The sequence below is a fragment of the Nelumbo nucifera genome, chromosome 3 (genome assembly GCF_055504915.1).
Source record: "Nelumbo nucifera cultivar China Antique chromosome 3, China Antique-T2T, whole genome shotgun sequence".
NCBI classification, from domain to species: domain Eukaryota; kingdom Viridiplantae; phylum Streptophyta; class Magnoliopsida; order Proteales; family Nelumbonaceae; genus Nelumbo; species Nelumbo nucifera.
Window position 1 is genome coordinate 46,499,653 of NC_142651.1, and position 22,556 is coordinate 46,522,208.

At 35.8% G+C, this 22,556-nt stretch overlaps 1 protein-coding gene across 3 annotated transcripts; it reads right to left on the bottom strand.

The window, feature by feature from the left end:
* Nucleotides 1-1,388: 1,388 nt before the first annotated feature.
* LOC104611467 (lysine-specific demethylase JMJ13-like) lies at nucleotides 1,389-15,123 on the bottom strand. Of its 3 annotated transcripts, none has more exons than XM_010278528.3 (11): nucleotides 14,449-15,123; nucleotides 12,070-12,433; nucleotides 10,033-10,189; nucleotides 9,730-9,949; nucleotides 9,047-9,100; nucleotides 8,866-8,945; nucleotides 8,499-8,776; nucleotides 7,989-8,396; nucleotides 7,546-7,886; nucleotides 6,588-6,794; nucleotides 1,389-2,226 (listed from the first exon to the last, which is right to left on the bottom strand). In XM_010278528.3, exons 1-11 carry the CDS (start codon nucleotides 14,449-14,451, stop codon nucleotides 1,804-1,806), a joined length of 2,535 nt encoding a protein of 844 aa, XP_010276830.1. In that variant the 5' UTR covers nucleotides 14,452-15,123; the 3' UTR covers nucleotides 1,389-1,803. The 3 variants fall into 3 exon arrangements, with proteins under 3 accessions (XP_010276830.1, XP_088758144.1, XP_010276831.1); XM_088902018.1 differs by lacking the exon at nucleotides 14,449-15,123 and adding an exon at nucleotides 11,159-11,216 and having other exon boundaries at nucleotides 12,070-12,208; XM_010278529.2 differs by lacking the exon at nucleotides 14,449-15,123 and adding an exon at nucleotides 10,883-11,216 and having other exon boundaries at nucleotides 12,070-12,160.
* Nucleotides 15,124-22,556: the final 7,433 nt, after the last annotated feature.

Genomic DNA, 22,556 nt, shown 5'->3' on the forward strand with positions numbered 1-22,556 from the left:
TTAATAAGATCCTTTTTATCATGATTACTTTTGTTGTAGAATGGGACAAAAGCTTTGATTTCAGTTGTTATTAGTGGGAAAGGATTGCTTAAATCAGGCCAGTTCCTTAGCTTGGACTTGATGGCCCATATAATAGATTGGCCCGAAAGTTAGGTTAGTCGAAGCCCAAGACATAGCCAAAGCCTGGAGGAGCACCAAAGGTCCAGGCCTTAACCAAGCCCATTCCTAATATGAAATTCAGACTGGTCCATATCAACAAAGGCAGTGAAAGACTGCTGGCTTAGAATTTTGGCTTGTAATTAGGGAATGTAGACTGGAGCCTTTGCAACACTTTATTTATTTATTCTTTTTCACTTGGAACGTGTACCCATTAGATCCTGTTCATATTCAAAAGCTTCAATAAAATATAATTAGGGCAAAATGAGCATACTATAAAATCACAAGAGTGAAACATGTATAAAATGTTGTAAAAATGAATAAAGAGAACCAGAAGAAAGTAAGTTAAGTTTAATGTATTTAATGAACCTTAACATAAGCTAGGTAAAAAGGGAGAAAATGAAATTTATAAAGTTTTGATTAGAAATGAGTAATCAAGATGGGGAGATTATTTACGGAGAGATACTCCACAAATGAAAGGTTTTAAGAGCAAGACTCAAACACATACAATGTGGGGAAAAAAAGAATCTAATGATCAGGAGATGCCTCAATGAGACCACATCATTACCTTGGCTCGATGGTTAATATTTCATAAGAAAAGAGAGATTGAGGATGTTCTTAATGGAACTATTAAATGAAGATAGACGTTAACATCTGATGCCTTTTATATTAATTCTCGTTATTGTTGAGAGAGATCCATCAAATATCAAGTTTTCTTGCATTTCCTTTTTTTTTTCTATTTTTATACAAAGCCAAAATAAATTTCTTTTCTCCCATTTTTTATTTTTTACATTTATTTAATTAAAACATTTATCCATTTGGTTAGACTTAAATTTGAATCAGAAAGAATATAAATAAAACATTCTCTTTTCTGGTTCACTTATAACATATTCAAGTAATTATGATCATATATTTAGGACTTTATTGGCATAGAGAATTATGATCATATATTTCTGGTAATTGTCCTTTAAAACATTTGAGAATAGCAATTTCTAATATAGGGTGGGAATTCAAATTCATCATCTAAGCCTTGTCATAACTCCCAACTATATTGGATTGGCTATATCAATCCTGTTTCATCATTCCAATTCTGTTCAGTGCCACAAATGTATCAGTGTGAGTTTTATCTCAAGACTCCCGCTTCCAGGCTCAAATAATGGAGGATTATTTTGTCAGGTAAACCTTTGCCAAACAAACTCTTATGAACATGGATCATGAATTGCAGCAAGGAATTGATAAAGAGAGAAGAGTAATTTCTCAACTTTTATTCATGTAGTTTATGGTACAATGACCAATTGCAATTAAAGAATAAAGAACCAGGGGAAGCAGCGGACAAACTACTGACCTTTGAGACGGTGGAAATAGTCCACTTCACTCGAAAGAATTGACCGATCAACAAAATTTACACTAGAAACTACCCAACAGCTCTGCTTTGCCTGTAGGAAAGGCTCCCTGCCAAAGACAAAAAAATACCCTGGCCAAGAACCCAATCTAAGCGTGCCAGCGCCACAATTTTAGGCCTGCACAAAGAATCTGAATCTCCCTTCTAAACTCACCCTGTTAATAGTTATCGCTGCTCCCAGAGTCAATTTTGGCTTTTACGTGTTGTTAGAACCCCATTAGACAAGTGAATTAGCAAGTCAGGCTCTACGAGAATGCAGACCCACTGGATTTCTCATCAGTCTCCTTCAACCAACTACTTGATCCAGCCGGTTCTCCCCCACAAGGATAGGATGGCCCTCTAACTTTCAAACGCTTTGGCCCAATCTCAATAGATTGTGGTTCTCTCATTGTCTGTCCAATATAATCCTCAAAGTCGTTCTTTACGGGTTTCACTCTCACAGCATCTTCCTTGTAAACCATCTTTGAATCTGTCAGCAACGGTCTGAACTTCATAGTGATGGGAGTAATATTTCCTCCAGCAAACCTGTTTTTGGGACCAAGACCTGAAACTTCTTTAGAATTAACACTGGCGCTAGCATGTTGCTCTGTCTTAGTTGTAGAGCTGTCAGATGATGAAGATTGCCCAAATCTTCCTTCAGGTTGGAGTCTCTTCAGCCTTTTAAGCCCCTACAAGAAATAAAAAGGAAAAGGCAATTAATTACAGGTTCAACCAAGAGCCTGACAGAAGAGATCCTGCATTACAGTGCAACCAGAATTTTGGATTGAAAATTGATAGAAAACAGTTGATGCTAAAACAACCAAAGATCGATTCTTACTTATCCTACTTGGATTTCATTATACAGAAAATTAGAAATTCAAACTACCAATGTTCAGATATTCATTGGAATAAAAGAATGGTGGCATTGCATTTGTATTTGCATGTGTGTGCATGTGTATGTATGTTCGTGAGTATATACAGATTTCTGATGAAAATTATTGTAAAATAATAAAGGGTACAATTCAAAGATTTATACTTCATTATGACAAAATTATAGGTGCTACATTTCCCAAGTATGATTGAAGGGCAAGGTCAGACACAGCTCAATAAAAACAGGTAGTAGCTTATATTAAAACTAGAGAGTGGCATGCTTAGTATTGTCCATGCAAGTATACACAAGGGAAACATGGGTCTGTATCTGTGCATAATCATTTTACAGTTAGAAGAGTTTTTCTCTCTCAAGTTTACTTTCAGAATTATGAAAATATCTTCTATCTGTTCTGTCATTAAGCAATGCTGACCAATGGAAAAGTTAAGCAAATATGAGTCAAAACTCAGAAGCAAAAACGAAGGTTGCTTTCTTATACTAGATATGAGAGTATGCCATGCAAAAATGGAATTTCATTTCAATTTCATATAAAAATAAGGGTTACAAATAGTAGTTAAAAAAACAATTAGCAATCCAAACAAGAATTATATCCAAGAAGCACAACTCAATCTACCAAACTTGCCAAATTGACATAATTAAATATCAAACTTCATTATTATTAGGTTGCAATGGGAAAGAATGCATTCGAATTGAATACATCACTAACTGTCAATAGCAGTGCATTTAAGAGGCCCATGATGTTAAAACAAATGAATTCCAGACACATTTAGTATGACTTTTCTTGGAGGAAATAGTAAAATAGACATGTTATAAAATTGAAGAGAAAACCCTTGCTGAGGGAGATTATGGTGAGAATGTTGATTTTTCAGTCCCAAAATTGCAAATTGATTTCCAATTGGAAAAGAAAATATAATCTAAAGGTTTTTAACATGGTTATGGGAATGGACTTGGGATTCAATACACTTCAAATACTGCTGACTAGTCATTTTTTCTGTTTAATGGAATCTTCCTTCTATGTTTAGTTTGCATTGCTGACTTGTCATTTATAATTCACGTCATGATAGGTAAAGAAGATATCCTATTATTGCTTTACACTCTGCTCTTTGGATTATTTGAATGCAATGAACGAATCCTCTAATTGCTTCTGCTATCTAGCACTTTTAGCTTTCAAGTTGGGATTTGCAACACATGAAGGCAAGGTAATGGGCAAGCTGACTTTTCTCCTTGATGGCAGATTTTTGCTTGTTCTTCACCATCTAGAGCACCCATAACTACACTCACCTTCATCTCATGATTTTATCGAAATGAATTTGGACATTTGCAGTTTGGGCAACTGGGATTCAGGGATAGGGGAAGCATTCAGGAATTGTTATGAGCTATTTTGGCACCTTCTCTGGACCAAAAAGGACATAGAAACTCTACAAGGTTTGAATTATTGATCATGTTAGAAGAGCTGGATTATTAGCAGTATTGCAAAGACTAAGATTGGGCTAGATTATTAGCAGTATTGATGTTGATGATGCACCCAAATCCCCCATAGGGGTCGTTGAGTAGTGCAGGACCAAACAACTAGCAATTATATAACTGATCCACCCATCAGTTGGCAGTTTAAAATCAATAAAATGGGAACTCAGAAATATTGACATAATAAGGGAGGTCAAAAACTGGCTAGTGAACTAAGAGAAACATTTTAGACACAGATCTGCCAATAGTATGGTTGGTGCCCTGGCAAGACAATCAGATCTTTTGGGATGCAGTCCACCAATATAACTGATTGTAACACAACAAATGAACATATGGCTCAGTTTGGAAAGAGTACAAATACAAATATGTACAGTACAAATACATACAAAATATATGGTTTTGCACTCTACAAATTTGTATTTGTACTCCTTTCAAATGGAGCCTATAGTACAAACGGGTTGTTGGCATGTAAGCAAAGAAAGGATTCTACGCACATTTATTTTTTGTATAACAAAGCAATAAATTCTTGACTGTTACTAATCAAAAAGCAAAATATTAAGATGGTGCTAGTAAACATAAGATTGGCAAAACAAATGGAGTGGATGAAGATTGTAGCTGAAGGAGATTCTAAGTTGGTGGCGAGCTGGCTTCAAGACAAAAGCAAGGCAATGTTGCATTATTGGAATGAAATAAAAGAAATTAATTGATTAGCAAAGGATTCATTGATATCTTATAGATGGGTGAAAAGATCAGCAAATGGCTTAGCCAATGGGTTGGTCAAACAAGGGGTGAGCAGAAAGTATGTTCTGGGCTATGTTGTAATTAATGGGCCAAGGAAGGCTGGGTTTTAGTTGAGAGTTAAGCTCTTGTTCATGGGGTCAGGTGATTGATCAGCCTAACATTCTGTTGCATATTAGCATATATATTAATTCTTCTAACAAAACTTTCTGTTATTCGATAGAGAAAAAACATTTGTGCTAGTAAACATAAAAATACATATTTCCCCATTTCTAGTTTAAGGTTATGTCCACAGCTACATAAGCCCAACTTAATCACTAGGGATAAATGGCTAAAAATTGCATTGGTAGGAAATATTGCAATCTAAATGCACAACATGTGCAGACACGTGTTGGAGTCCAACACTTCACTGATTCTTGAGGATACTTCTACATAGCATTTCCTTTTTTATCTCCTAAGCTTATTTGACATAAATGAACAACTAAACTTTCTAATCATGCAGAATCACTCTTGTACACACCCTGGGTTCCCATCGTTAACAGGTCACATAGAACAGTTAAGGAAAATAGCTATTCCATCTATTACATAGTTAAAAAGTCCTACATACCTACTTTACATGCCAAGATCAATACAGTAATCATTCTTTTTTGTTTATTTTTTTGAAGATAATAATGCAGTAACCATTCTTGAATGCTAAAACTAATTCATATGATAGCACACAGTAATGTTGTAACTTGAGCTAGGCAGGGTTAGAACTCCAAGTCTCCAACATTGAAAACCCTATTAAAGAATAAATTCATAAAACGATGCCAAATGAATAACATGTCTGACAGCTGATGAAACTTTCAACTGCCAGTTTGGTAGATAAAAGAAAACTTAATGGCACATTCTTGCACATACAAACATGCTGACTGTGGACATTCCAAAATCATGTGAAAACTAAGCTATAAATCCATTAAACCTTGATTCATAACATCAATACAATTCCAGAAGCTACAACAGAACCAAAACTAGCCAACATTGACTTCATAAGTCCATCTTTTGGGAAAAGAAAAGAGACAATGAACCAAAACTAGCCAACTAAAATACAACTTGCTGATACATCCTTATTGCTGTACTCCTCAACGGTGTGAAGCCTAAAAACAATACTAAATCTCCATCTACATCTCCTAAATGGAATATTAACCAGTCACATTTAGCCTACACTTCAAAGATCTGATTAAACCTCCATTATCTAATTTATTTAATGAAGCCATATTAAGACCTTAAAAATATAAAACCAATCTCCAATTTGGAACAATGATAGTCAGATCTTAAAATTTTTAATTTAAATAATGCCCACAAAAGAGGTTTATTTGGACAGGTGGCAAGGGAAGTTTAGCTGAAACTTGCCCAATGAATGTAGGAAAGTGAATGGAGCACATGGGGTGTTTGGGGCACCAACCTATCAGTGAGTTCAGTAGTTACTTCAAAGAAGATGATGGTGCTGCTGCATGGGTGATGCAATGACTTTTATATTTCAAACTAATGCTACTATCAACTCAGTCAAATTCTTTCCAGACTAAAGATATGATTTATAAAATAAGGAAAATGGAATGATATTCATGACAGCATGAGGTAATAAATAACACAAGATATAAATCATATTTCAGAAAATAGAAATTTTAAAAGGTGTGAATTTTAGGTAAATTATGCACCCAAGAGGTGAAATATTAAGCAGAACACAAATTAAGAAAGTCATCAGGTGAATATATAGTTTTCAGCATTGAATAGAACCAGAAGATGTTGGCTAATGCAAGACTGTCACAGTTGAACCAAGAAAATTGATGAAAAGAAACAACAAACGGGGATTAACGGACACAACAAGAACCAGTGTCATCCTTATGATTTAAATGAGTAACTAGCTACAAGCAGGTCCACAAAATAAGCCATCAGAAAACCTAGACCTCATTAATTTACCTGCTGTTCAGAAAACTTTGAGGTCATTACATTGTTTACAGTTCTTTTCTTTACTTTCACTGATGATCTACGTTTAACCCTGAATATTTCTGAATCAGAATCATCACTGTATTGATCCCTGACAATTAGTGGATCATGTATGCTGCCCGATATTTCTTCCAAACCCTTAGAAGAAACAAAATTTGTACTATTGGAATTCACATGCTCCTGTAGAATAGAACATTAAAAACAAAAAACCACTGTGCTTCAGTTAAACCCAGAGTTAAAATAAAATTTTGTTCTACTAAGTGCATAAGAACTAAGGAAGCTAAGGAAAATTAAAGAACAATCAAAATCCTAAAACAAAATAGCCTAGTTTCATTTAAATAAAGAGAAATTCTTAGCACAGTCCCGAGAGCAAAAATACAGAACAAGAATGGATTGGAAACCCCCAGAAGGTAACAAAGTCAAGTTGAATTTTGATGGGTGTTACCTTGGAAACCTGGGCATGGCAGGTATAGGAGGGGTAATCAGAAATTCTGAGGAGGATCTTGGCTACATTTTCGGGACCAGTTGGTTTGGGAAACTCTTTAAGGCTGAACTATTGGCTCTGCTGAAAGGTCTCCGTTTAGCAAAACAGCTGGGTCTCAGAAGGATTGAAGTGGAAGGGGATTCAAAAGTAGTCATCTCATGTACTAAGTGTAGTACATGGACTTTTTGAACTCTTTAACATGTGACAAGGGAAGTGGAAAGGATTGCCAAGGACAAAGAGGCTGAATTTAAATGTGTTAGGAGTGCAGATGGATTAGCCGACTCACTTGCTAAACAAGGGGTTTTGAGGCAACAATTATTCTGGGCTGCTATGTAATTTGGATTTAAAAGTTAGAAATGATATTTCTGTCATCATGTTGTACTGATCACTTTTAATTAAATCTAATAAAATGAAATATTTTCTTCTGATCAAAAAAGAAAATCTTACATTGTTGAGAAAAGCAGGGCTTTGGTGTTCTGAATCAAGAAAAGAACATAAAGTTGAGGCAGCAGAAGAAAGAGAAGCATCTGGAACATCAATATTGGTAAATTCTTTCGCCTCCATTTCGAATTTCATCTCACAATATGGAACATATCCATCATCCTCAATGCAAGAGAGCAAGCTATACTGGGGATAAAAGTCACTCCCATATTTAATTTGCTTTTGAGCCTCCTCTAGTATTCCTTCTTCCTGCTCAAAGGCCTGGGCTACAGCTTCCATTAACAAAATATCCTCTCTTACAGAAAGAATGCAACTGCTCCCACATGGGAAACTGAGTGATGTGATGTCTGAGTTACACAATCAGCAGAAACATAAATAGTATCAATTGAATTCATTTAATAAATCCAAGCAGAAAAAGGCAATGTTCAGAGTGTGTGAGTAGTTCTTACCATGGCGAAGGCAAACAGGATGTGAACTACAGTTGCAATCAATATATGCCACATAGCAGCCACGTTTGCAAAGGCTACAGAGGATGGTTCCCTGAGAATTATTAGAAAGACCCACACATGCTTTTGATTTCATTAATGACCAGCGTATGCGGTGCAGGGATCTCATTAGGTTCACAAAAGACACTTTTATGGAACGATGAGAAACCAAATCTGCCGAAGAATAAGATGGCTCTTTGATTTGAAGCACCAATGATGAACTCTTCATAAGAAGCATAGCCTCCTTACATAGAAGTTCCTCATGAGGAAGGAGGGGCACCCTGCCAAGAAGTGCATAACGTCGGCTAGCGACTGCCCCTAATGAGAACCAATCACTAATTGCAAAATTCACCGCCTCACCACAGTTAAAACCTAAAGTAGCATAAATAGAAAAGACAACTTAGTGAACCTCAAAAAGGGACAAAAACTTATGTTACAAAAGAAAAGGAGCCAAAAGGAATTAGAGCATTTTACCATGACTAAATCCTGCATGATATGCTCTAGGGAAGGTGATAACAAACTCCCCAGGCTTCTGTACAGCCTTGTAAACAGGAACATCATGTTCTAACAGAACATTTGGAGGAAACATAGTTGTTTTTCCCAAAAGAACATCAAATGCTCCATCCTCTCCATCAACAGATAGAGTATCACGAGTGTATACGCACTCCCTAACAACCTTTTCAAAATCCAAAGCCGCATGGCCTGGAATACCATACCAAGTTTTTGATGCTCCACAGTGATGATAATTAATGCTGCCATGTTTGAAGTTAAAGGAGATAAAAAAAATAAGCATAAGAACAAAATTAGGGAGAAACTGCAACGCAAGAGCATCAACATATACCTATACAAGTAATGGTCTTCAACATGCCATGCAAACATACTGAATAGCATTCCAATGTAAAGCATTGGATCAGTTACTCCCTGAAATGAATTTATTGATGTCAAATGGACACAAAGCATGGGGAGTTTAAAATACGAAAGATACTGTCAAATATAGAAAATTAAAATATTTATCCTAGTACCGGAATCGCAGTTCCCATAAGACGCAATACAGACTTGGGCAGCCGAGAAAGTGTCTGACATTTTGGCAACAGACAAAAACAAATGGGTTAGAAAACCAGACATTAGATGCCACAAAAAACGTTTGTTTACATGAAAAATATTACTCAATGTGGTGACATTCTGTAAAGCATGTCAATCAAGAAGCAGAATACTTTAGCTAGAACTTAACAGGGAAAATTTTCCACACAGTTGTATATCATCACAAACTCAAAAACAGATCCATGTAGGAAGAAGGAAAGAAAGGACTTTGAAAGGAAGATACTAGGAAATAACAGTTGAGTTTGAGAAGTTTGAGTCAGTATCTATTACATGTGCTGATTAGAATGTTTTACTGTGACATCTCATTTGACAAATAATATGACAAACTGCAGTATACAAGTACAAGAAAGGATGGTATGAGGACCAATTATTTTGCAAAGTTAGTAGGAACTAAGATGAAGACAACAAGCTTTTATTGCATAACTTAAGAATATTAAGTAAAGAGGAAGTTGGAAATACAATTTAATAATGCCATTACACCACCACGACAATTCTCCATCCGATATCAATTCTTTAAATATATTTTATGTTAAAAAAAAAGATTAAAATCCCTAGACAAAAAAGCATGAGATTTACAAAGGGGGAAAAGTCAAAGAATCAACACCTTCAGGTTCCATTTGCTTTTTGCAAGCTCATCATTAGGAGAAGATGAAAAAGCACTACCATCAATATCGCATGCATACTCAACAGTTTCTGTCTTCCCACAAGCTATTTCATGCCAAAATTCCTTTTCCAGATATGAAGAAGGAAGGCATCCACCACTATAATATCTACGAGCAAACACCTTGTTTGCCATTTTCTCGAATTCACGGAATGTATAATTTCTGAAAAAATCATATTGATGTTCAAATACTGTAAAAATTAATCAAGAAAAAGTCATTACTCTTTGTTTTATGCATCAACTTACCTCCCACTCATTAGAAAAGTGATCTTGTCATCTGCATCCCACTCAGCAAACCGAAGAGGTTGCACTCTAGTTTTGAACTTGAAACCAGCTTTCTCCTTCATCAATACAACACCCGCAGGAACAGAAGCATTCAAAGGGGAAATAATCTTGCATATGCCTAAGTTTTACAGCAATAATTTAGTTTTTGGGTAAAGCAAAGTACTTAGCATTGAGTAAAGTAGATCATTGAAGACAGCCAAACAACCAGAATTTGATTTATCTTTAATTATTTTCACAATTGAGTATCGAGACTGGAGAAGAAAATCAATACAGTACCATAAGATATTACATCAATAAAGCAATAGTTGAAGTCAAATTTGCAAGATGGAAGTAATAGATGTCCTAGTAAGTTAAATTTGAGTTCATTTACTTCATTAAATTTCGAACTCTTATTACAAAAGGATACTTAAGAGGTTTGACTGTTCTAATTAGAGGTTGGTCAGTAAATGAATAAAGCCTTTCTTTCTGGCTGTGGTGTTGATACCACTTTGACTTTTATTTTCTTTTCTTTATAAGTTACACTCTTCTTCAGGAAAAGGTTGACCTTACCATCAGTGAATTTAATCCATGTCATACCCAGCCCTAAGAAGCATGTATTTCCAACTTCTAACTAATTCTGTTGAGTATCAGCTCAAACAAGCAGATAGTTATGTACTTTTTCTCAGTAGATATTATATAAGGAAATCATTAAAAGTATTGAAGATTGCCTAAAATGAACGAGATTATAAATACCCAAGAGACTACATTTTCAAAACTATGTTTCAAAGTGCTAATAATTTGGTCCAAAAAACAGTAATATCATTACACCCACTTCAGCTCTGTTGAACAATTGGAAGGAAGTCACTTGTTCAGCCCCTAACAAGGTTGTTCTTCACCCAGTGTGGACTCTTCCAGTCCCCGGCTTTATAAAGTTGAATTTTGATGGTAGCAGTGAAGGTAACCCCAGCCCCTCAGGCATTGGAGGGGTCTTTAGGAATGAGGTGGGTGTTGTTGCCATGTTCTCAGGCCCAATTGGGGAAGGAGACTCCCTCTGAGCTGAAGTCCTAGCAATCTTGGAAGGTGCCAAAAAAAGGCCAAGGAGCTTAACTGATTCGAAGTTGGTAATAGACTGGTTGCAAAAGGAGGAGAGCAGCATGTGGAGCCACCTGAAATGAAAAAAGAGTATTTAAATGGCTAACTTGGGATATGACAGTGAGGGTACATGGGTTAAGAGATGTGCCAATTCCTTTGCAGATGCACTAGCCAAACAAGGGGTGGGAAAAAATAATTTGTTCTGAGCTTGTTTGTAATCTCTTAATTTTGGGGAAGTTAAGAGAGTTTATCTCCCCTGCTTCTGTACCTATCTCTTATTTCTCATTAATGAATTGTTTCTGTTATTGATAAAAAAAAAATTACATAGGTAAGAAAGTTTACTACAAGGAGATCAAAAAATTAACGTTGGTGGAAAGAAATTATGAAGATCCATAAACTAGCAGGCATTTACAATTTGTAAGGTATCCAACAAGTGTCTTCTACGGGGAACGCCTGGACTGGGATTGCATGTGTGATGTGTTCATCTAAATATAATGTTGCTGACAAGGACTGCCTTGTACTTTTTCCTTTCTATCCTACAAATGGGTAGGAGGGAGTTTTTTTCATGAATGAATACAAGTTATTGTTATTGATCAGAGAAAAGGAAAAAACAAAAAACAAAAGGAAGCAGAAGATAAAAACTTCTTCCTACATGAAAACATAAATGTAATTGATACTAAGTACTAACATAACCATTGATTGAAGCCTGAAAATTGCTAATGAAATGCAATTAGCTATATCAAACTCATGAGTGAAAGAAACAAAGATATAAAACATGAAAAACAAATGTCAAGCACAGAAATATTGAAAAACCATGAATGTGATAATATCAAGCCAATAACTACAAAGTTGAGCTAAATACATTGCAATTCCTTCACAAGTATATCTCCAGTTAATATAACAGATGTAATAGTTGAAAAAAGATACCATATTTTGAAGCTTCAGGAGCAATCTTGTGCAGATAAATCAAAGGATCCTCAAACTCCTCTTTTGTTGGACAATATACAGGGCATTCTGGAATTTTGTCAGTCCATTCCAGATTGGTTGAGTTAAATTTATTCACTTTGCATTTTGATGCATTACCAGGTCGAGAAAATGCATCTGGGTTGCCATGCAATCTCACCGCACATGATGCAGATGCTCTTAAAGCATCTCCTCCACTTCTAGTCATCATATTAGTAACATTTGCAACTTCAGGAGCATTTCCTGAATTTAGCTGTTGGAGCCTTTTACGCTTCAGAATTTCTAACCCATTTTTTGCCTCTCTGGACAATCGAACTCTTCCTTCCACCTGTCAAACAACCAAATCAAGAATAAAAGGAACCCTTAGGTTATGCAGCAAGGCAATCTCAATTGGCATGACTGCATACTCAAAACCCTGACCATGGTACATGATTTCAAAGATCCATTCAATTTTTTCAGATCCAAATGCAGTTTTCATTTGACCAAAATAGTCCATTTGATTTAGGTAGAACTAGAACTCCAGCCCTCATTATCCTAAAACAAGTAGAGTATCAAAGCATGATACAGACAGCCCTTCTTGTTGCACAAAACACAAAAGAGTATCAAAACATGATACCTAAGGATGTTAGGGAAAAAAGCTGCTCATCTTCTAATATGGAAACTAAGATTATAAGGAACACCAGCAACTGATGTGTGCACAAATGTCAACCATGTATAGCTATCTAATTACAAGTTTCATTGCTATACCTGACATGATATCTTCTTTTTCTTCTGAAAATTAGAAGGAAAAAATATAATGCTCTCCTAATAAACTGCTTTATATGTTTGCTCCATGGAAAAAGGAATTTTGTCGTTTTAAGCACAGCATATAAAGTCAAATTCACAGACTACTTAGTATATTTTGCTTGTTACCTACAACGAACTTTATGCTTCCTCTAGGGCCATTTACATTTCTTGAATTTTGATTACATTAGATGTAAAGATTTTGCTTCATCCATGTTGAAGAAGCAAAAAGGAAACTGCTAAAATCTAACATAGAACTGCAAACAGTTCTAGGAAGACATGCACCAGCTCAGAACAAGGAATAGTACTTCTTGAATGAAAGAATTTGTTGGGCAGATAAGATAAGAATGAAAGAATACTGGATTCCATTATTGCAAATTGATGACAATTTGCACTGACGTGGTAAGATAAGATATGCTACAATGTGTCAAAACCATGCACCAAGTCTCTTATTTTCTTGTTCTTCCTTGAAAAGATATAAAACCTAAAATATATGCTCAAACAACCACCCCAACTTCCTTCAATAAGCCAAAAGCATCCATCCAATCTGTTTAAAACTTTAAATGCATATTTGGATGAATCAGATTTTTTTATTGATGTGACTCATCGGAAATTTGCTAAGGGGGAAAGGGAAATGAATAACCATATGAAAAGAAAAGAAAAGAACAATCCAGGATCCACATTCCCGATCCATCACCATGGTGAAATCCATTTATGAATGGTTTTCCAACATTTCATCAAATACAAAGCTAGAAAAAGATTTGAAACGACAAGTCCATATAGAAACAAGGATTGAGAAGCAGATGCATCTTCAAAGGCTTTGGTCCTATAATACGAGCCAGAATGCTTATAGAGCACCCGCACTGAGGTAATAAAAAATGCAACTGTTTATGCAGAAAAGAGACTCCATGACCTGCTCCTCCAACTGATGCCATAAACTGCAATGGATATGCATTAGTCGACAGTTAAGCATATATTTGCACCCTCTGTGTAATACTTATTTACGGGCTAACTGTTGACCAGTAAGTTCTCAAATAAAACAGTGAAAGCCATCCTTATTATAATTCAAATAATAGAAACTGCACAATTTCGTGATACATTGGTGAAATTGAAGCGGATACTGATATCATCACCAAGCACAAGGCTGACTTCCCAAATTTAATAAATTCTCGTTAGAAAACTTGCTTGGGGAAGCCAGAACAAAAGGCATCAGGAAGCAGAATACCCACAACTAAGAAAACACTAAATAAACAAACGAAAGAAGGAAATCATGAAGGAATTTTTAACAGCATTGATCCGTCAAATAGAAAGAAAAGTTATCCGTGAGAATTCAAACTTCCACCAGATCAAACATGCAAAAGTTGCAGAGAAGAAAACGTCTGTAACTACCGAAAACCACAAATTTATTACTGAAACTAGACAAATTTCTTAGATCGAAGCTTACAGAAAATAAGATAAAATGTTCAAAAAAACCATAATAGTTTGAAATAGAATTGCATCCACAAGTAAACGGCAAAGACCCACAAACAAATACAGAAGAACAAAATTTAAACCACTTACCATCTCATACCGAACGTCTTCTCTTGACCTCTCCGTCGTGTCTTCCCTCGCCACCAAACCAAACCAAGAAAGCAAAAACCACGAAATCAGCCCTAAAACACGATTTCCTCCATGAAAGGCGAAGCTGACACCCTCTTCAACGAACCAACAGGCCACATTCCGCAAAATGATAAACTAACTGCTTCAGAGACCGAGATCCGACGCTTTTATCTACATCAACAATGAATCTACAGAAAAATTCAGCAGTTCCTTCAAAAGCAAGGAACGGAATGGGCAAGAAAGAGCAATTTCTCGCCGTCTAATTGTGGTTTTCCGGCGGGAAAAGGAGGTTTTCCGGTGGAAGGAAGAGGAAGAGCACAGTCGCAGGAAGTCCGAAACCGAGGCTTAGAAAACCGAAAAAAAGAATTGAATTGATTGCTTACAGATTTATACGAAGACAAAAGTCATTAATTTAAAACTAAATTAACTCCTGTAATTAAGTTTATTAAATTAATTTAATCAATCAATCAATTAAAGAAGTGGACTGAAGAGAGAATAGTGGCGGACGGCGGTTGTTACTTCTTCGCTTGTTAGGTGGTTCAACCAAATGCTACCTCCGGTCGGCCAAAACGCGGTTCTCGCTCTCACGTTTCGGAAACATTCATTTCTCATCACCACTCACCAGAATACCCTCCAACTCCGAGTAACCGAAATTGTGAGTTCTTGTGGCGGGAAAGGTAGTTTTGTCATTTCACACGTGCATCACGATGCCTGACTTAATCATAAATCCACCGCCCATTTGTCGTAAACGTGAGAAAAGATCAGATGAGAAACTGATAATGTTGTTGGACGGCTAGACTGAGATATAGGGTTGCGATCAGAATAGGTGAAGGTGCATGCGATCAGAATGTAGGCACTAGGCACTGGTTCGGTAGGTTGAGGAAGTTCCATTACGGGAGCGAAACGTGTCAAGATCAGTGGGAAACTTATATGACACGTGGAAGAATGAAAGGACGTGTACAAGACACGTGGCAGTACGACAGTGCTTTTACTGTGCGCGGGAAGTGGGAAAAACTGCCAGAACGGAATTAGCTGGCGGTTAGAGCAGGTTTCACGCCTTACGACCGGCCAGCTTTCCGCTAAAAAAAATAAATGAGCAAGCATCAGACTGGACCATCTTGCGGACCGGACAAGTTTCCAGTTTAGTATGAACGGTTACCAACGTTGGCGGTTTCACGGCCCAGGTGGCGGTTTTTTTCGCGCTCTTTCTATTTGTGTTTGTTTGCTTGCTTTCGTTACGCGGTGGTTGGTCTAATGATTAATTGGGTTTTCTTCGGTCAGCGAAAGCGAGGAGAGGGAGAGGAGACCGCCTTACCGCTTTGAAGGGATTTTGGTCTTTGTCGGCTCGGCGGCCAATGAGTCAAATTCTTTTATCGGCTTGGCGGCTCGGGCCGTCTTCAACTCGGCTCGCTGAAGTTTCCTCCTTTCGTAACCCTGCGCTGAAACAACGAAATCAAGGCCTTTGATATCTTGCGGCCCCACCTCGAATTTGATGCAGTGACGTTTTGATGGAGCCAGTACAATACATCAAGGGCCTTGATTTTCGGTCCATGGGCTACGATACTGTCGTAGCAAAATGAACTCGCGAGGCTTGTCGGATTATCCGATAGGAAGAATTTTAACTGCATCGGGTTCGGATTAGGTTTTGGGCCCCTATGAAGAACTTAATTCAAGATGGAAATTACAAAATTACCTTTATCCCTTTGTTCATTATCGCGAGTATCATGAATCTAAGTAGTGTGATCTATCTAAAGACTAAAGTTATAAACAAAGTGAGCACTGGATCCCATTGATCAAGGGTTAGATTTGATTAGGGTTTTGATCCAATGATGGGGGATGCTTTGCATAACGAATTTCTTGAACAAAACATTTTATTCTTGAAAGTAAAAGAAGCACGAACTTTCCTACGCTGAAATTTTACTGCAGCCTATTTAATTGTCAATGGTACACGTGGTGCACATGGTGGTCCATATGTACATGCAATACATTATGAACTTAGGCTGTGTTTGGATAGGCTTTTTCAAAAGCAATTTTAAGCTCTTCAAAGCATGTTTATTTCAAACGCACATTTTTTTCTTCAAACCCATAGTAATTTTATTGCGACAGGAGGCAAAAGTTAATAAACATGTATAAAGTGACCAAAACATAAGTGAAGTTGAAATGGGTATTATGGGAATTTTCAAGAGATAGGGTTGCCACCCCTTGCCTCCGCCCTCGCAATAGATCATCATTCATAACTAATAGAAAATTGGGAAAATTCCCGATTAGTATCCTGTAGTTTGGGCCTAGTGCCACTTTGGTCCTCAAACTTTAAAATGCAATAATTTAGTATCCGAATTTTCAAAACATGATAATCTCGTCAAGTGGCATTTGAAAAAGACACAAATGTCCTTTGTCATCTAATTTTCTTTATCAACCATTTAAATATTGACAAAAAATTATCAGTCTCAAATCCTTGCCTCTTCTATTCAATAAAGTTGGGGTCACCAGAATGCCCACTCAAACGTGACCCAACTTTATTGAATGAAAAAAGCAAAGATTTGGGACTGTTAATTTTTTTGTCAACATTTAGATGGTTGATAAAGAAAATTAAGTAACACTTGAAGGGCATTTGTGTCTTTTTCAAATGCCACTTTACAACCGGTTAACAACTAATTAAAAATAAGTACGGGATTGCTACGTTTTAAAAGTTTATTTACTGAATTATTGCACTAGGCCCAAAATACATGATACTAATTGGGAATTTTCCCTAAAAAATTTAGATTTGAAGTTGTAGACCAAGTATACGATATATAAAAAGTATATGCATGCTTAACAATATTATGAGCAACGCAACTACCCATTCGATGAACGAAGGAGATAATAGGTCGATCAAAATCGCACAAAAGATTGCTGCAATTGGCTATAATATAATGAATGCACAAGGGACTATCAATGAAGGGTCTAAATAGGAGGTGAACTATCTTAATATCTTTTGTGCGTCTCCTTCAAAATAAACAAAGCAGTCTTTTGTTTCAAAGGCACCTTATGTATGTATACACATACTCTAATTGTTCGTCTATTCTTGTATTTAGGTTCGATTATGACAGCCAAGATCCTTTGATACCATTTTCTAATATGACATAGGAGATGAAGGCGCATATGCTGATCATCTCTTTAACAAACAAAAAGGGTTGAGAACACATGTATCAACGATTTATTTGTATTTTAATTTTAAAAAACAAAATCATATACATTCACAAATACCAAGCAAATATATATATATATATATATATATATATATATATATATATATTGTTGGATTCTCATGCCCTCAAAGGTTGGAACCTGTGGCTTTATAATTTGAGACTCAATTGGTGAATACAAAAGGGGTTCTTGATTAAATTAATCAAAAAAAATTTTGCAGAGAAAGTAATCATGAATATATATATATATAAATAAATTAAATAAGATCTCATTGATACTCAAGAGAAAATAATGATGTATAAAGATTGAAATTCCTATGAAATATTAGCCACGTGGCAAGTTGAGCATAGGAAATGATTGCCCATTTTCAATCCCGAGTCCCAACAAAGCTCACACTAACGCACAAAAAATGCAAGTTGGCAAGCAAAAAGCCAACCAACAATCATAATGTGTCCTATGGTCTCTAGGTACTATTAGCTTGCCGTCTCCACAAGATTTGGCTCTCAGCTCTCTTATCTCTCTCTCTCTTCGGGAAGCCATGATAATGGCTGTTTGTAACCGTCGTCATAACGGTAACGGTCATTTGGCGTACTTGATGGGCCTGAGATGGAGGGATGCTTCTAAGCAGAGGTCCAAGTAGAAGGGATCCAATGGGTGAGGGACAGCTAATTGGACTATGACCCTAAGCCGTTCCAGTTCCAAAGGGTTATAGCAGTTATTGAGAAGAAGGGCCCAGAGGCCAGAACAATCCAAGGCGTTGACAAAAGTGACCTAAAAGTCTAGCCCGTGACCCTCCCACTGCTACTCGTGTGCCCCAGACGGACACCTCTCCCAAAAAGGAACATTGGCTGTATGCCCTAAAGCCCAAAGGACACGAGCCAACATTTGAAGATAACCAAGGACATCTAATTATGTCCCATCCCAACATCTACTGACATCTAATCAATATATTTATTATATTATTTTTATTAAATATAATTGCCAAATCATTTCTCTCCCATTGCTGTCAGACTTGAACCGGGTCCATGTGATTGAACCGGTAATAAATATGTGGGTACTTGATACCTCTCTCTCTCTCTTGTTGGGTAGTTGATTCTTTAAGGAAAGCTTTTTGCACTCCTTTATCATAACCATCTCACCTACTGATGTTGTACTATTATATAAACAATACCAAGTAACAACATGACCCTAACAACACTAGAATATTATAAATAAAGTGCATATTCATGGAGTGTGTTTGGAACCAGGTAGCTCATTGGATAAAAGAAGCAAAAAATTCCATGGTTTAACTAATCCAGTTGCCCCACTTATAGATAACCTGCATAGAACCACTTAACCTAATTTAGTCATCTATCCATAAGAAACCCCTAATTTAATCATCTGATTTCTAGGAAGAGTTGTTCATCCAAATTTAGGAACCTTTTTTTTATTTAGGGTATGGAGAGTCTTAATCAAGACTGTTATTGTTAGGGCAAGTTAACATCAATCTGATTTTTTTTTTTTTTCTTTTGGGCATCATAATAAACTTAAGGCTATGTTTGGTTCGATAAAAATAACAACCAAATAGAAAATAGAGAAAGAATTCTTAACAAAAAATGTGAAATTCATTAAGAACCTCCCCCTCAACTCTTTGTTTTTCTATTATTTTCAGTCCAACCAAACACAGTCTAAAGGCCAGCAAATAGTAGGTACCCACAGAAAATTTTCTCTCACAGAATTGGTGGTATATCTTGAGTTCAGATTTATGTCCCACAACGTCCCACAGCATATCCCCTCCGTGTATTGAGAACATCTCCCGATGATGATATCATCATTTCTGTCATATCATCAGAAGATGTCCCCGATACATGACTGGAATGTACTGTAGGGGCATTGTGGGGTGGAGATGTGAACACGTATATCTTACTCAGTTTACGGCACACAGCCTTAAGGGGAATGTGGGATGTACATGACTGATAAACATTTTTGGCTTCATAATCCAACCAACCTCTAACAAAAAAAAAATTAAAACAGAGATATTAGAGAACTAACTCATAGATACGGATTTTTTAAGTACAAAATTCTTGAGACAAATTTGAGCAAAGGGTTTACAGAATATATCTAGTAAAGTATTTAACCACAAGAGAGGGAAGGTCTCTTCATACCTTGGTGAAAATAGAGAAGAGAGAACAATTTACCCCTCAAAGACAAGTTCTGCAGCTTCTGATGGGAGGATTCATTAGGAGTAATTTAAAGAATGAGAATGAAGAAAATTGTTGCAGTTTTAGATACACACATATTGTGCATGATAAGACCCACACTCTGAGCATGGCTTCACCAGTCCCTTGAGCTATTTTTTTTTTCAAACAATGAACAAGATTTCTTGTATTTTTTTGGGCTTCTTAGATAAAAGTAGCTTGGAAAAATTAATTTAGTCAGCCTCACAAGAAGAGGGCCTTAGTCATCAATCCAAATTCTTTTGCTTGAATTGCTAAATGTTCCAAAACAACTAGTTACATGGTTAAGGTCAAGTGACCCACACGTTTCATAATAATAACAAATAATATTAATTAACTAATTAGATGGTATGGATGATTTTGACCAGATGAATGTCTAATATTATATGGCCCACATGCTTCATAACTAATAGATGTTGGTGGGTTGTTAATGTCCTATCACTATCATGGACATCAATGGGAATCCCAGACAAGATTGGAAATTGTGATTCTTCTGTTCTTGCAAGCAACAACAGAAGTAAGAAGCCATCGGGTAGGGCCTCTTAAGGTTATGTTTGGTTGTGAAGAACTTTCCCTCAACTTTCTGTTTTTCTTTTATTTTCTATAAAACCAAAAGATAGTCTTAGACTTGTTTATGGGCCAAGTTTTGGGCTCAAATTTACATTGTTTTAGGTTTGGGCTTTGAATTGATCCCATTCAAATTTTGGTAAAAACCAAGCCTAAGTTTGGCCCATGAATAAATACATTACATACATGTATACATACATACATAAACAAAGGCTTTCTAATTGGAATCAAGTTTCTATATGACCAATCTATTATATTTCTGCTACACGGCAGGATCTTATCCACTCAATATGTTAAATTTATAAAATAAAGTTTACCTGTAAGAGAAGGCTTAGGTTGCATACATGGCAAGGGCTTTTGGGCTAAAATACCCTTTCCCATGAACAAAGGGTACACTTATACATGCTCGAGGCAAAACCTTTCCAATTCCTCCTTTTCTCCTTTTTGGAAGAAATAGCCTATCTATGGTTGCCTGATATAAGTAGAATTTTTATAAGAACAAGTGTAGAAGATGATAATTGTAAATTGTAATAGTATGATAATGAAATATCTTGGATGGCTTTATATAAAGATTTTGTTTAAATTTAAACAATGATATATAAGAATGAGATTTCTTTATAGTTATAAGAATGATATATATAAAATTTTGTTCAAATCTTTATTATACACATGGAATGATGAAACTTTGGGTTGGTACTCCCCACTCTTAAAGAATGAGAGCAGTTTCTGATGAGAGAATTGTTGAAAATCCTCCTTAATGAAACAAGTCCTAACTCCTAAGTATTTGTTAAAAAAAAGAAATAAAAAATCCATCTTCCTCATATATAATTTATACAATTAATTATATATGAGGAAAACCTACTAAAAAGATATGTATGAATCTAGGAAAGCCTGCTAAAAAGATAATCGTAAGACTTTTTTTATAATTTCTTCATCCATACTTCTTTCTTTCATTCATATAGATCTCCCCTAATCAAATTTGGAAGGTTCTCACCTTCACCCTTACATTAGGAATAAAATCACAATTACATAGCTTAACTTTAATTTAGCTATTTTTAATATATTGCTGAACTTCATCCTTTCTTGTTATGTTTTGATTATTTAAACTCTTATAACATCATTGGACTTCCTTACATATCTCAGACTCCTGAGAGATCTTTTAGGTTGCATTTGGAAATGATGCAAATGGAGTATAAATTCTGGTTCATGGTAAATTTGCACTCTGGTTCACTTTTGCATGTATTTGACAATATTACATTTATGCATTGATAAATGACAGATCAATGCATATATATATTAAAGGAATGTTTTCAGGCAACAACCCCCACCATTCATACATGTGGTTTTCTCAAATTTAGACACATAGCATTTTCTGAGAAGTTGTTGTTAAAGCCCACAACCCACTACCACCATTCAGATAAGTGACATTTTCATTTTCTAGAAAGCTAGACACATGGCAATTTCTAAGAAATTCCTGTTAAAACCCACAACCCACTACCATTCAGACACATGACCTTCTCATTTTTTTGGAAAGCTAGACACATGACATTTTCTGAGAAATTGCTACTAAAGCCCACAACCCACTACCACCATTTTCAATCAATTCCTAAAAAATGCAGAAAATGCAAAAGTGGTTATCCACAACCACTTCTACCTACATTCTATTAATCTCAGTTAATTATTAACCATCTACATATCATAACAAAAGAAAACTATCCATATTCTAATAATTATTGAAAAGCTATTTTTTGAAATAAATATTTCTTGAAATTTTAATAATTATTTAAACTATTAATAAATATAAATTTAACATTATTGATTCCATAATGTAAATTTAACATTACTGATTCCCCATACTTAGTACGGGATCATTCACTAGTTTACATTGATAATAAGATGTAAAAGTACATCAATAAAAAAGAAGTAAATTTGCATTCAAGTGGGCTTTTGATAAAAAAAAATATATGCTTTATTGAAATTCATATTTGCATCCTTTACAGCTAAAAATTTGTTTGGTAAGAAAGAAAATTTATCAGTACAAAACTAACCCAACTTTACAATTTATATGAACTATTTTACACTCTACATATTTACATCCAC

Excerpts from the sequence above, each read along its gene's own strand:
- LOC104611467 (XM_010278528.3), bottom strand. Across the intron at positions 10,190-12,069 it reads TCCTGAAGCTTCAAAATATG|GCATATGCAAGATTATTTCC; the intron begins GTATCTTTTTTC and ends TGTAAAACTTAG. Across the intron at positions 8,397-8,498 it reads TCATGCAGGATTTAGTCATG|GTTTTAACTGTGGTGAGGCG; the intron begins GTAAAATGCTCT and ends ATGCTACTTTAG.